Source organism: Globicephala melas, chromosome 16, assembly GCF_963455315.2.
Source record: "Globicephala melas chromosome 16, mGloMel1.2, whole genome shotgun sequence".
Classification (NCBI taxonomy): domain Eukaryota; kingdom Metazoa; phylum Chordata; class Mammalia; order Artiodactyla; family Delphinidae; genus Globicephala; species Globicephala melas.
In genome coordinates this window covers 77,859,744-77,875,538 of record NC_083329.1, presented here as the reverse complement: position 1 = coordinate 77,875,538, position 15,795 = coordinate 77,859,744, and the positions used below count along the sequence as shown (strand labels likewise).

Below are 15,795 nucleotides of genomic sequence, written 5' to 3'. Positions count from 1 at the left end.
TGACAACCATGTTCTTCTCAGGTCAAAACACTAGTTGTTTTGTGTTTTTGTTTTTGTTGTTGTTGTTTTGGCCTTGCTGCTCGTCTTGTGGGATCTTAGTTCCCTGACCAGGGATTGAACCAGGGCCACACCAGTGAGGGTGCTGAGTCCTAACCACTGGACCTCCAGGCAATTCCCCAAACACTAGTTGTTATCATTAGTTTCATGTCAAATTGGAACAGTCATCAGAACAAAATTCCTTCTGACCTTTGCTTTGCTCCCCTCCCACGGCTCCCTCGGAGGGAGGCTGCTGAGAATTCACACTCACTGTTGAGTTCTGTGGGCCTGGCGCTCGGAATCAAAGGTAAGACCTGTGGATTCATGTAGCAGGAGTCCCAGCATGAAGCCACTCTGTGATCACCCCGGGATTCAACGTTTCAGAACTGCAAGAAGGAGAATGCTGAGGCCACCTGGGAGCTGAGAGCCAAGGAGACAGCCCTGGGGGACCTCGGACTCAGTCAGAAGTTTGGAAGGGGGCCCAGTGCCCCCGTAGGTGGGAGCAGAGTTGAGGGAGCCATGTTTGCTTCAGTGTATTGGGGAGACCGGGTTGCATTCAGAAGATGCATCATCACAAAGCCAGCTGGTGCCTGTAGCAGCTCCTTCCCCCAGAGGTGGTGTCTGGTAATAGGTTTTTGTGGCCGGCCATTCATTCCAGTGGTCGGAAGGCAGGAGAGGCTCAGGGTAGGTCACCGGCCTCATTGACAGAGGCTGAGCCGAGTGGGAAATCCCAGGAGGATTTCTCACTGTTCTCCCCAAAGATACAGATCCCATGCACGGCACTCACATGCCCCATTCATGGGCAACCGTCTGCGTTGTGCTGAGAGCTATTCTCTGTCCAGAGAGCTGTGGATTACAAGTATTTTGTATTTCAGAATGTTGTTAAATACACTTAAATGCCCCACTAATGATGTTATACCTAAACAGGAGTAAAAAGTTGAGCAAAGTGCCCCCCCCCCAAAAAAGGAAAAACAATAACCATAGGATTCTCCATTGCTAGGCACAAAACCAACTTTTTATTGAAGTACAACATCCATACAGAAAAGGGCACAAACCACAAGTGTACAGCTCGAAGAATTTTCACAAACTAGATACGCCCAGGTGACCAGCAACCGGATCAAGGAACAGAAGGTCCGAGAATCTCCCTTGTGCCCGTCTGGTTACCATCCCCCCAAGAGTAACTCATATCCCTACTTGCAACAGCAGAGGTGAACTCTGCCGGGTTTGACACTTGATATAAATGGAACCATACAGTACGAACTTGCCTCCTCTCATGAGACTTACGTGGTGCCGTGCGGGTGGCTGCAGGAGCACCCCTTCTCCTTGCTGTGTAGGACTTCACTGTGCAAATATACCATAATTTATCCATTCAACATGGGCATCTGGGTACCTTCCAGTTCAGGGTTATTATGAACAGTGCTTCTGTGAACATTCTAGTACATTTCTTTTGGTGAATGTACGTACACATTTCTGTTGGGTAGAGGAGTGGAGTTTTTAGGTCATATGATATGTACATTCAACCCAAGCTATTTCACAGAAGAATGAGGAATTTATTGGACAGAGACTGGCAGCTCACAGAATTGACAGAAAGCTAGAAAGGAGACCTGGGAAGATGGGTGGGGGCCAAGAAACGAAGCAGAAACGGTCTGCTCAGTACTCTGCCATCCCTGGACATTACTACCAGTGGACACGCCACCCCTGCAGCCTGCCAATCCTAGACACTTCCCCTGCTGGACCACTGCCACCCCTGGACCACCACAGCTCCCGTGAAACGAATCTCAGCATCCCTTAATTTCTGTGTCACTTGCACCAAGCTCACAATCCCAAGCATGGGAGTCCAAGGAGTTCACCCTGGGTCACTGGCTGGTCTGGTGCTGGAAAAGGGGATGCACCTGAGAGAGAAGACCTCCCCACTTCGGCATCCACTGTGCTGGGGGCACTGCATCCCTACATTTATACATAGGGGTGATTTCATGATTTCCCCCTTTAGGAAAGGAGTCAGGTGCTGGACAGCCAAGCTAGAAACACCATATGACGACTGCCTGCTACAGGCAGCTTCATCAGCTCCCGGCGATTGCTAGGGGGCGAGGGGCTCATCCACATGTTTGCGTGTCTCACAGTGCATGTTCACGAACTTGCCTTTAAGGGCAGCAATGAGTTCAGGGATACGTTAAAAGGGGCGAGCCACACAAAACGCCATAGGTTTGGAAGGAAAAGGTGTAGTAAAAGGACAAAAGGCATCTCATGGAGGGATGCAAGGAAGAGAGGAGGAGAAGGAAAAGGAGGGAAAAAGTGGAGGCAGAATACGGAGGGATGTTGGAAATGAAAACAAAGGGGAGAAAGTGTGGTGAAGACTGTGGACCACAGAATAAACAGGTCCTGGTCATAAACCAAAATAGAGGAGGACTGGAAGTCCTAGTATCACAGACAGCATACAATTCTGCTATAGTTTGAGCACACAGCTTCCTAACAACAGTGTTATTACCAGGGAGCTTTCGTGAAACAAAGAATGGGTTTCAACAAAAGAAACAAAGAATAAAAATGTACTAAACCCTTTATGAGGGTAGCAAGTCATTAATTGATCTGAAAATTACATTTGCCTCTTTGTAGGCGGTTTTACATGATTCCTCCAACTGAACCACGGATCTCTGAAGTCATGCGTTCTTCCCTGTACTACAGCCTGGCATTCAGCACATTGGTTTTAAATGATAATCAGAGCTTTCATCTATGTAGCACCTCCCTCTGTCCTAGACAGAAAGGGAGGAGGAGTAACTACCGTTATCCCCACTTTGCAGGTTGCAGGCACACAATGGCTTGCCCTACAGTGAAGCCACTGCCAGGGCCAGGAAGGGAGACAGTTTCCAAACCAACGGAACAGGACATACTTGGACAGAATGCTCTCTGCCCCTGTGGTTTATTCCCTTCCTTCATCCGGGGTGGCAGGAGTTTGTTTGAGGTGGGGCTTGCAAGTTTGTCTCAGAAAAATCGAGAGCCACCTAGCCTTCCATGGCAGCAGCCACGTTTCATCTTCCAGAAGCTGCCAGGATACGGGCCCAACACGCCTGCTCCTGGCGAAGATGGGAAGAGAAGTGTGCTGCCGAGCGGACCCCAGCAGCGGTGCTTTGTGGCACGTGGCTCGGGCTGTCTGCAGGTCTACCTACCTGCCTGCAAACAGGCAGGCCTGGAAGGCAGGGGAGCTCAGGGGCTCAGGTCCCAGTCTTCTGGCTCACTATCTACAACCTCGGGGAAACTACATGGTCTCTTTGTGCCTCAGTTTCCCCCTCTTTAGAACAGACATACTCTCACGGCATTTATTTATTGTTGGAGGATTAAATAAGTGGATACGTGTAAATGCTCTGATCAGTGGATGTTACGTGGTGAGCTGCTGCCTCTCACTCACTCCTCTGGGGCAGGGGCCACCCTGGTGAAACCCCACAGGACCCAGTGCTGTGCCCAGAAAAGGCCCTTATTTTTATTATTATTATTTTTTGGCCACGCCACACAACTTGTGGGATCTTAGTTCCCCAACCAGGGATCGAACCCGGGCCCCCTGCAGTGGAAACACAGGGTCCTAACCTCTGGACTGCCAGGGAAGTCCCCAGAACAGGCCCTTATTAACGCAGCCCATGCAGAGCAGGAGGCAGAATAGGAGGGGGCAGGATAAGGTGGCATTTGGAGAGAAGACATGTGCCCCTGGCCCGCCTGGCTGGCGCACATAAACAGATGTAATGGTGTGACATTTACAGTTAAGCTCACTCCAATATCCACCCAACACCTACATTTGTAGAAGGACCACCTCCAAAGGGATCAATGACCATCAGTGGGAAACAGGGGTCTGGACCCTCCATCAGGGGCTGGGCCACAGGGCCCCAGGATGACCCACGTTTAGAAAACCATCCGATGATGCAGGTTATTTCTTCTTTAAATAGGATGACAGAAAAGCAGGAAATCGAGAACTTGCAGAACTGCTCTCTCCAGGGAGAGAGATGGAAACGTTACCCATATACTTCAGTTGGTCAAAATGATCTGATTTGACACTGAATGATCACGAATGGGGGACTGTTTTCTCTTCTCAATAAATTATCCACTTCTCAATAAATTATCTCTTCTCAATAAATTATCCACTGAAATGTATACACTTGACCTATGTAAACTTGGGAATTGATGTTAAAAAAATTTAAGCCCTTAAACCCATACTTAGTTTTACTTGGCACATTTGTTATTTGGCTACAAAAATGTCTATTTCATCTTCTAATAATGAAAATAACATGAAAATGGAAAGAAAAAGTGAAATAGAATGCAGTGAAGAAAACCAGTGAAAAGAGGAGACAGGCCTGGGCAATCCTGGTTGGGCGGGGGTGGGTGTGGGCAGAGCTCCCTAAAGCTATGAGCATGCGCGGTCTCTACAAGGGATTTTACGGACCGAAAAGGAGACGTTTTCATAGCAAACGGAGTCAGAGGATGGTACAAAAGAACTTCTTCTCTCGGAAGGGGTTTTCTGACGCAGGCACTGGAATGATGAGAGGGTCCTCCCGCACGTGAGCTTCACAGTACGCCAGGAGGTCCGCTGCTGCCTGGGAGACCTGGTGGGGGGGGGACACAGCACAGGTGCAGGGTTAGAGGCTGGTTCACGGTGGGTCTGAGGCAGAGGTGTCCATCTGGAGAGTGGACAAGCGCAAGGACAGGCTGTGTCGTGTGCACCACCAATGACAAGGCCGTTCCGTGGTCTGGAGAGTGGACTTGTGCAAACCCAGAGGAGACAGGTTTTGAAACATGCTTCCAAGGAAATGTGATAGAGAAGAACAAACATGACTCCATATGGCATCTGTTGCTTTAGCTCTAACCCTGGTGCTCTGTCTCCTGTGCTTAGTCATGCTGGCTCTGCACCTTCTGTAAAGAATGTTGCCCGTAGCCTGAAATATAGAGGAGAGCCTATTCTCAAAGCTCTGACCTTTAAAGGTAAAACACCTTTCCATTCATATAGAGATAAAAAGTTGCAGAACAGAGGACAACAGTTGTCTTGTTGGAGGTTTAAAGGAACACTGTGACCTGCCCTATGGGGACAGGTGCAAAAACAAAAGATTCCTACATGAAGAAGTCTGCAACAACCAGCCACACCCCCTGCCCCTTTAATATAAAAGAAGCCTGAATTCTCACTCCAGGGAAGATGGTTCTTTGGGACAGTAGTCCACCATCTTCTTGGTCTGCTGGCTTTCTGAATAAAGTCACCTTCCATGTCCCAACACCTCATCTCTCTATCTATTGGCCTGCTGTGCATCGAGCAGTACAAGCGTAGGCTAGGTAACACAAAGAGATGTCGCCTGGTGGTAGAGTAGATCAATAGCGAGAGAGGAATGAGGGGCCAGCAGGAAGGTCCAGACAGCCTCGTCCTCCTCTCAGCTGAGGGAGTGGAAGCTCCAGGCCAGGAGCCCCACCATTACTCTGCGAGACCATTTCTAGCAGGATAAAGCCGAGTGCTGGCTCAAGCCAGGCCAGTGTGACTGTAGTTATTATTGTCATTGTTTTATTGCAATCTACTCTCGTGACCAACACAGCCACTTATTCCTCCTCGACAGAACACAGATCATAAGCACATTAATATAGAACGCACATATAAGCACATGTTGAACTTGGAATGGCCACTCCCCTGAGGAGACAGTTGCTCCTGACCAGAACACCCTTTCCATTTTCCTTCCAGGCTTGTCTGAAGCCTCCTGACACCCAGCAACTGTGGATCAAACTATCCCCCAGCTCAACTCCAGGAGTTCCAGGGGAGGAGTTGCTGGGAGAAGGCCAGGTGCCGAGAAGGATTCGCCAAGAGGAAGCTCATTTTGCCCGTGGTCTGTGTCACGTGTCTGGCAAATGAGTGGTCTGTGAATTAACATCCTGCCCCATTAGCTTGTGCTTATTAGAGGCTACAGGCCAGGGTAAGTATATAGCAAGCAAAGTTAATCCTTTTTGTACATTCAATGTCTAAATCTTCTCCAGAATGAAAAAACACTCCACAAGTGAATGAAAAATGTTTGAAAGCGCCAGTATGTACAAGCCATACACCTTCCATCAGGTTTTAAAAACTGGCCCATCTTCCAAAATTTTGTAGAAATTCTTCTTCTGTATTCCAGCCCAGACCTACCTATTTTAGCAGTGCCTGGAATCCTACAAAGAATTCCAGTAGAGATATGTAATGAATTTTTCCTTTGAATGAAACAACTAAAAGTTGAGCCAATGAGTCAACCTAAATCCTGACAAAGTCTACATTTGTTGGGAGTGTGGAACGGAGCATCAGGCTTCCCCATTCATCCCTGCCCCCAAGATGCCTGTGTGACCTTGGGTAAGTAACTCAAACTCTCTGAGCTTTAGTTTCTTCATTTGTCAGACTGGGTGAGTTAGAAATCTCCAAGATCCTGTTTACTCTAAACAGTCTATAATCTGAGCTCTCATAGCACCACGGCACTATTTTAGATCCTAAATAAATGGATGTTGGGTTGGATGAGAATGAGGTTTGCAGTGATTTACAGGACACACATACAAGAATCTCCCAGGTGAGGCCACAAATATGGGCCTGCAGGGGGCCTGTGAAGCCATCACAAGGGACTAGAGCACATGAGCAGGGAAGCTGTCTCTGAAGCCCACAAAGCTGTGATGGACACACAAGAGAAGCAGAATCACAGAGTGAGCGCGTGGGCATGGAGCCGAGAGACGGCGCTCGGCACACAGCACGCTGAAGTCCACCTTCTGCTCCAAAGCCAAGTGCTCTCCCCTGACTGCCTTAGTCACGATCCCCTACTCTCCATTCCAGGCTTCTCCCAGGGCCCAGAGAGGCATGGGGTCTTCTCCGTGGCCACCTTGTTAGGGTGACCATGGAAGTCATCCAGTGGCTTCTCTGGTAACCACTGCGAACTGGTCTACACTGCTGCCCAGGCCCACACACACAAGAGGACGGCAGTCTTGAGACTTTCTTCCCCTAACAGCCACCTGTCCTCTTAGCTCTGCCTTCAGTGGGCTCTTCCAGATGTTTCATTTAAGAATGTCTTAACATCCCCTCTCTAGTTTTCTAGTTTTCATTTTCCCCATCAATTTCATTTTTGGGGACATGCTTCCATGTGTTCTGAATTCTCTATAAACTTTATCACCTCATCTGGGAAGTATTTACTGAGTGTTCATCTTTTAGCTCATTGAAAGGGCATAGGGGAAAAAATAAGTCAGGATTTTTGTCCTCTAAAGATCTAACTGAGAAGAGCTAAAAAATTATACAGTCACTAGAATAATCAGTATGTGCTAAAACATCACAGGAGAAGAGCTGCACACCACTGCAGGGCCATGAACAAGGGCAGGGACACAGGGGTGCCTGAGTACCCCATCCACTTCCACACAGGGGCAGTTACCTGGGTTAACCTGCCTCCTTTATCCAGAGGCTGGTCCCAGCCATCTGAACCCAGAAACACGATTTTCTGGCATGCCAAGAATGGCTCATCTCCTGTGGCAGATCCAGATTAAACAAGTTCAAGAGACAGCTGTATAAAACCATTAATAAAAACAATAGCTAACATTTACTGAGTGCTTGTTATGTGCCAGGCCCTGTGCTAAATGCACCATCCTATGTATGACCTCATTTAATTCTTCTAAGTACTATTCTTTTTTTTTTTTTTTTTTTTTTTTGCGGTACACGGGCCTCTCACCATTGTGGCCTCTCCCGCCGCGGAGCACAGGCTCCGGACGCGCAGGCTCAGCGGCCATGGCTCACGGGCCCAGCCGCTCCGCGGCATGTGGGACCTTCCCGGACCAGGGCACGAACCCGTGTCCCCTGCATCGGCAGGCGGACTCCCAACCACTGCGCCACCAGGGAAGCCCCTAAGTACTATTCTTAAAGCCACTTTACAGACGAGGAAACTGATGCAGGAAAGTTAAGAAATTTGCCCAAGGTCATACAACTAGTAAGAGAGAGGACCAGAACTTGAAGCTAAGCAGTCTGGCCCCAGAAGCTAAATGCTGCAGCAGCTGCCTGGTCAACTGCTTATGAAGACTTTAACTGTAAGGTGGGCTGGAAAGTTCTCGTCTGCTGGGCCAGCACACTCTCCTTGTAGACCAGCTACCTGGGAACTCACGTGACCAGTAGGAAAAGAGTCTTGCAACTGAAGTCTCTTAGGTCATTTGTTTAATCCAGGGACAGTCTTGCCAAGGAAACCCTAACAGGTGAGTGTCCTCAGCTGGGACTGGCTTTCTTCTCTCCCGGTGCCCTGGGGAGTGACTGGATGGACGCTGCCAATGTCACCCTGAGACTCCTCCCTCTAGGCTGTGACCTACATTACACGCTGTTCGAGAATTAGACAAGGACGCTATTACACTGAGTTGGCTCTAATTCCTTAGTAGCCTTCGTAAACTAACCAAAACCAAGAAGCCTGAGAATTTGAGAAAGTGAAACTTAAGACCAATTACAAACAGCCAGCTAGGTCTTCCCACCTGGGACAACCGCTTAAGCTATACCTAATAGCTGCTTTGCTTCAGCATCTTCTCTATAAACACCTTGCCCTACGCCTGTCGGTGGACGGCTAACTACCTTTGGTTTGGCGTTGCCGGATTCGACTCCACGTATGCCTAAATAAACTCTTCAAAAATTTTAGTGCGCCTCAGTTTACCTATTAACAACACGATCCATCTGGTCCGAAGTTGGCTTGCTAACAACCAGTCCCAACATTACAACTTCCTTCCCCTTGATCAGTTTACATGCTCAGATCCATCCATCGTGGGTGGATTTGACGAGTGTAATTTCCCGGGAGCAACCGCAAGGGCGCGCTGCATCGCCAACCATCAGGCCAGGACATGGGAGGAGAGGGTTCAAAAAAATGGGGCGTTGGGGGACGCCCGCGGAGGCGAGATGGGGCTGGGTCTCCTTCCGGTCTCACAGCTGTGTATTTGCTCCCCTCCCAGCCCCGTGTCTACGACGCCCTGAAAACCATGTTGTTAATGTCTGGCCTCGCTAGCTCCAAGCAGGTCTAATTTAGGGATTTTTCTGTCACCTCCAAAGGTGACACTGCACTTGAGATGCCACAATTTTTCTTTCAAGAAAACAAGCTGTTCTTAGATTGCCTCCTTTTGTTGTTGTTGTTGTTATTTTAGGATCACAGATGTGTTTGCTTAGTTATAACTGCACGCCTCTGGATTGCAGAGTCCTATCCGTGCACTTGTACAACAGGAATGAAATTGGAATCAAGTCAGTATTAGCGCCCAGTAATTGGCGCCCAGTTTAAGACCAAATGTGTGGGTCTGGGTTAGCTCCACGCAATTTTAGCTTCCTAGATGCACTCAGATTATTGAGAACACTGGACAGTATGGTATACGAGCGTGTAAGTCATCTTACAACAAAAGGGAGTTTTCCACCTTTTTCCACCTTCGCTATCAGCTTTATTTCATGCAGTGTCTAAGGTCCCTTTATTCCTGTATAGCCAAAATATCTTGGATAACCCCTGAAGTTTGTTGTAATGGGATCTGAAAAGATACACACATGTGATGAACACCTTTATAGGTTTTTTTTTATATTTATACATATAGGTTTTTTAAATTATTTATTTATTTTTGAGTGCAGTGGGTCTTCGTTGCTGTGCGTGGGCTTTCTCTAGTTGCGGCGAGCGGGGGCTACTCTTCATTGCGGTGCGCGGGCTTCTCCTTGCAGTGGCTTCTCCTGATGCGCAGCACGGGCTCTAGGCTCACGGGCTTCAGTAGTTGTGCCTCGCGGGCTCAGTAGTTGTGGCTCGTGGGCCCTAGAGCGCAGGGTCAGTAGTTGTGGCTCACGGGGTTAGTTGCTCCGCGGTATGTGGGATCTTCCCGGACCAGGGCTCGAACCCATGTCCCCTGCATTGGCAGGTGGATTCTTAACCACTGAGCCACCAGGGAAGTCCCGTAATGAACATCTTAATGAGCCTTCCACATGAAAGGTGACATCCTAACACACAGTTTAGTATCCAGGCATTAATTAACCTAAATCTGCTCCTTAGATTGAAAGAGAGGGTTTCCTTAATCAGCCCTAGATTGATTTTTATGGTTGAAAGTTTCCTTCAGTGCATATAAAATATGGCTTGCAGACTTCACCATATCCCAGAAACATCTGCCATCTTTGAAACAGAAAATAGACGATTCACTTTCAAAGGGAAAATTTTATTATGGTTGGAAATGTGAAACTCCCGTACTGTTTATGCTTTCTCATCAAGCCTGAAGTCTGCTCTGCCTAAAGGCCTCTGTTATGAAATGCCCAGAGAATTTTTGCCTCCTCTCCTTAGTACTGAAGTTACAAGACAACAGATGTTGAAAAGAATCAGCAGCCTGGGAACAACTGTGGAATTTTACCATTACATTGCAGAATAAAAGAGGTGATTGAAACAGCCCAAGTTAGCACATAATCCCGTTAGTTGCACTATAATTACAAGCTTCAATGATGGGGAGAAAATGTGGCAATTACTAAATCACATTCCTGGACAAGGCAGATGACATAATTACTATTCTGGCTATGACACCCACTGCATTTACCCTTTGCATCTGAAGTGGAGCGACTCACACCTATTTCTCAGAAGTTCTGGTCCATTTAACAATACTACTTGGAATCAATTACAATCATCCTTGATGGCTCTGCCTGTTCCTCCCTCCACCCCAAGAAAACAAAGCAGGATTACAGTCAAGAGCACAGCCAGGGTGCAGCCCGCATTGTGCAATGGTAGCTTTCACAAGGTCAAACTTGGTACACACTCCAGCAGAAGAAGTCATACGCCATTTATCCCTAGTAGAATCCTGAGGACATCACAGGTTTATGCCTCGCCTCTAAGTCCTGAGCTAACACTACAGGGTGAATCCTTGTGAATTTTTTCTTTCTTCTAATGCTGCAGAGTATTTGAGATCAACATACCAGTTTTTAAGGGCATTCTCAAGATACTTCCAAATTATTACGCTATGGGCTGAATGTGTCTGTCCTCCCACCACCCCCCAAATTCACATGTTGAAGCCTAAGTCTCCAATGTGATGATATTGGGAGGTGGGGCTTTTGGTAGGTAATTAGGTCATGAGGGTTGAACGCTCATGAATGGGATTGAGACAGGCCTGGGACCTGGGACCCTTTGCTGAATGTTTGCACCTGGACAAACGTCTCCCCAAGCAACAGAGAAACTATAAGGGACTAAAAATAACTGTACAAAGTGCAGTTGATGAAAATTATGGACTAAAAGATACAAAAAGACCCAAAACCCAACTGCCACTTCTGCAGAGCCGGGAGCAGAAAAAAGGGTGTCAGGAGCAAAAGCAGGGTACTGCACATGCCCCCTGCACACAGCACCACCAAGGGGTGGGCAAACCACCTAAGCCGCCCCTCCAGCCCGACCCCTGTACCTGCCCCTACCCTCACCCCATGTAAGTAACAAGCTCGCCCCCTGCCTCAGGGAGCAAGCAAGCAAGCAAGGGAACCTGTTACTTGCTCTCACCCCCAACCCCCAGCTGCAGCAGGGCCCCCAATAAAGCCTTGCCTGAATTTCTTGTCTGGCCTCTGATCAATTTCTATTGATTAAGGAGGCCAAGAACCCTGGTCGGTAACAGGATTAGTGCCCTTATGAGAGACATGAGAGAGAATCTCTCTCTCTCTCCCTTCCATGTGAGGTCATAGCAAGAAGGTGGCCATCTGTAAGTCAGGAAGAGAGCCCTCACCAGAACCTGACCATGCTGGCACCCTGGTCTCGGCCTTCCCAGCCTACAGAGCTGTGCAAAATGAATTTCTGCTGTTTAAGCTACCTAGTCTATGGTACTCTGTTATAGCAGACATTTGGCTTCCAGTGGTTCCCAGCAACTATTTTGTATTGACCCAGATCAATACAGATAATTCTCAATCATTGGGTTCTAGGCCACAAATAGCATCTAGTTGGGAGTAAGGTTATTCCTAGAGGAAACCAGAGGGGTTGGGAGATATGTGTGAATAAATGAATAATATAACAGAGAGTCCCTCTCTGAATTCTAAAGTCAAATGTCCAGAATAGAGGATTAGCTGCTGTTTCCTATCACCAGCGTAAAGGTTTTTTTCCACATCAGAAGTTGATTGCACATGAAGAGGTAATTCTAAGATGCTTGAAAGAGAGTTTTAATATCTCCAAGTTAATCTAAGTGTAAGAGCTTGTCATTACATGGTCTTCACCACCAGAACCGCAAAGCTCTCAGCTTGTTTAGAATGACTGACCCAGGTCTACCCTGGACCTTGACTTAACCAAACACTTCCAACAGGTTGCTATGTGTCCTGTATGACTCTGACCACCTCTTAGCTTTAATACGTCTCAATTTCCCACAAAGGAAGCCATAATTCAGTCATTTTGCAAGTTCGCCAAAAGAGTAATTTATGTGGTGACAGAAACTAGTGAGTCACTCAAGAGGTTTCTGGGGCTGACGTAGGGGTGAAAGATGAACATAACAAGCGGGTTCTAGCTCTAGGGATTCTAGAAAGCAACAGCATCTCTTAGAGAGGAAGCATGGGGTTGTGAGTCAAAAAGCAATGTCCCTGACAGAGCTGCACTCAGCACTGCTGAGCTGTGTCATCCGGGCACTCAGTTTCCACTCCTGTAAACGGGAATGGCAATACCTAGTGGTTTGTGGCTAAATGATATAATAACAGATGCTATTATACATACAGTGTGTTATTATTTCATTACTCACTTGGCTACTTTCTGGTACGGTGGGAAGGGTGTTTGAGCCATAGACATGAAGTCATTTCTCAGAAATGATCAGGGCAATTTGATGCCTGTGGTGCCTCCGCCCAAAACGTCCTCTTGACGTGGGAGGCGCTCTTCACGTTCTTTCTTTTTTTTTAAAATAAATTTATTTATTTATTTTTGGCTGCATTGCATCTTCATTGCTGCACGCAGGCTTTTCTCTAGTTGCGTCGAGCAGGGGCTGCTCTTCGTTGCTGCACGTGGGCTTCTCATTGCAGTGGCTTCTCTTGTTGCGGAGCACGGGCTCTAGGCACGCCGGCTTCAGTAGCTGTGGCACGTGGGCTCAGTAGTTGTGGCGCACGGGCTTAGTTGCTCCACGGCATGTGGGATCTTCCCGGACCAGGGCTCGAACCCGTGTCCCCTGCATCGGCAGGCGGATTCTTAACCACTGCGCCACCAGGGAAATCCTTCATGTTCTTGTTCTACTCTCACATTCTACTCTCTGATTTAATTCAAAGATTCCTTTCCTCTTATCTGATACCTGTTCTAGAAGTGCTCATTCGTATCCCCCTTTTTGGATTTTATTTCTAAATTTGATTGTAGAAAGTTATCCTCTGAATCATTTAATTTCTAAAGGTCTGGGTGAGGATTATAAATGCTTCTGGCAGAGGAAGGGAAAATGAACAAAAGGGTTAAACCTAAATTGTTAAACTAGCAGAAGCTGGATTGAGAAAGGGTTGCTACAGAGTTCAGACGAGATCTATCGAAAAAGAAAAACCTATTAGCACTGCCTCTAGACTTTTGGCGGGTCATGTGACATAATTTATATTTATTTTCTTTTAGAAATGCCATTCTTTCCACCTTAATATCATCTATCATCTTAATCACATCCCTTTCCTGGATTTCGCCAGACCCTTTTTTTTTTTTTTTTTTGGTACGCGGGCCTCTCACTGCTGTGGCCTCTCCCGTTGTGGAGCACAGGCTCCGGACGCGCAGGCTCAGCGGCCATGGCTCACGGGCCCAGCCGCTCCGCGGCATGTGGGATCTTCCCGGACGGGGGCACGAACCCGCGTGTGCTGCATTGGCAGGCGGACTCTCAACCACTGCGCCACCAGGGCAGCCCTCGCCAGAGCCTTTCAATCGTCCACCTATGACCTATCAGAACATGATGATCTCCCCAATTCTGCTCTTTCTCACTTGTTCACAGGGAATACCATGATATTTGAGCCTCACTCTTCTTTTGTTTGAACAACGACTGCCTTTGGCTTCAGAATTTTGTGCTTTGGCTTCAGAAACTTAATAGTGCATGTTTTATCTTCTGGAAAAATAAAACCATAAAAAACACATTTCGCTCTTTCCAAAGAATTCACAAGCTGGCAGCATGGCCACACCTCTTAGGAAGTGCTAGAAAAACATAAGAATAATATGCGTTAAAGACATAGCTGTTAGAAGAATTATGAGGAAAGAGCCCTGGCTCAAATACTAGCGTGAGGGACTTCCCTGGTGGCGCAGTGGTTAAGAATCCACCTGCCAACACAGGGAACACGGGTTCGAGCCCTGGCCCGGGAAGATCCCACATGCCGCGGAGCAACTAAGCCCGTGCGCCACAACTACTGAGCCTACGCTCTAGAGCCCGCGAGCCACAACTACTGAAGCCCGCACACCACAACTACTGAAGCCCGTGTGCCTAGAGCCCATGCTCCGCAACAAGAGAAGCCACGGCAATGAGAAGCCCATACACCACAACGAAGAGTAGTCGCCGCCACTAGAGAAAGCTCGCGTGCAGCAATGAAGACCCAACGCAGCCAAAAATAAATAAATAAATAAATTTATTTTAAAAATAAACAACCAAATGTGAAGCAAGAGCCACAACATTGATGCCGAAAGGGCTGTGTCGGCAAATTTCCGGACACTTACCGTTTGGCTCCACCAAACAGCTCTGGGTTATCCAGGCTGTTGGAGAGAAGAACCATTAGTACAAAGACAATCCCAAGCGAACTCACACTAAAATCTGGAATATCATTTATGATTTCTGTGCCGTGTGTTTACTTAAAAATATGGTCAGATTTTGCATTTGGCTGTTAATACCTAAGGAATAGGGAGGAAGACAGAGACTGTACACGAAATGAACAATGCACGTGAAGATAACTGAATCTGTTTAACTTAACTGACAGTAGTAAAAAAAAAAAAAAAAAACAAACCACTCCTGGGTTTGAAATACAAGTGGCTTGGGCTGATGGTGCGGTGGTGAGATCCTGCGTGGAAAGAACACGAGTCCCTGTTTCTGTTTCCTGCGCTATGTGGTCACCTCACGTGGCACCCCCCCCCGCCCCCTTCAGAGGAGGGAGTAATTGAGTCCTCGGGGGCGGTGGTGGTGGTGGTGGTGGTGACACTTTGTTGTCTTTATTACAATAAAAATCCTTATTTGTTTGTAAAATTACTCCCAAAGTAGAAAGATGGAAATAAAAATCAACGGAAACCCTGCCATCGGAGGGAACATTTTGGTGAACATCTTTGCAGACATCTTACTTTTCGTCTTTGTACATACAATCTCACATGCTGTTCTGCAATATGCTTTTCACTCAGTACACACAGATGTACATCATTTAATGATGCTATAACACTGCCTATATATAACTTAGGTGAAATAAAATTCATATTTTATGGCAAGACAAGAAAAACTTAGACATAAAAAATTTTCTCTGCCATTTGGCCGCCTCTCTCCCCGCACTGTGCACTGTGTATGCCCAGTATGCATCACGCGAACCTCCCCTTCCACAGAAGTACCTCGCAACCATAAAGTGCAACATTCTCCTAGCATCAACAAGACGACACCTTACAAGATTACGTACCTTCTTGATCTTGTAAGGGGTCACATGGCCCACCACTTTGTACCTGCAGATCCGTAGTATGCAAACTGTCAATAATCCATCATTTGATGTACAGCCCTCTGTCTCAAAAAACATGTAACTCTGCTTTGACTTGTAAAGGCTGGAACAGTTCTCAGAGCTTTCTGAGATGCTCTTCCCGGGTTATAATCCTCAATTTGGTGCCAATAAAAATTTCCATTTCTTTCTTAGATCGACTG

The 15,795-nt window shown here is 47.2% G+C and overlaps 1 protein-coding gene across 4 annotated transcripts in view; it reads right to left on the bottom strand.

Annotated features, from left to right (window-relative positions):
* Positions 1 to 1,022: 1,022 nt before the first annotated feature.
* The window catches only part of GNG4 (G protein subunit gamma 4), a 68,289-nt gene continuing 53,516 nt past the window's right edge, over positions 1,023 to 15,795 (bottom strand). For all 4 annotated transcript variants that reach the window (XM_030839583.2, XM_060286375.1, XM_060286374.1 and 1 more), the window contains one exon: positions 1,023 to 4,619. In XM_030839583.2, coding sequence (XP_030695443.1) covers positions 4,491 to 4,619 — 129 coding nt within the window. In that variant the 3' untranslated portion in view covers positions 1,023 to 4,490. The remainder of the gene's footprint in view (positions 4,620 to 15,795) is intronic.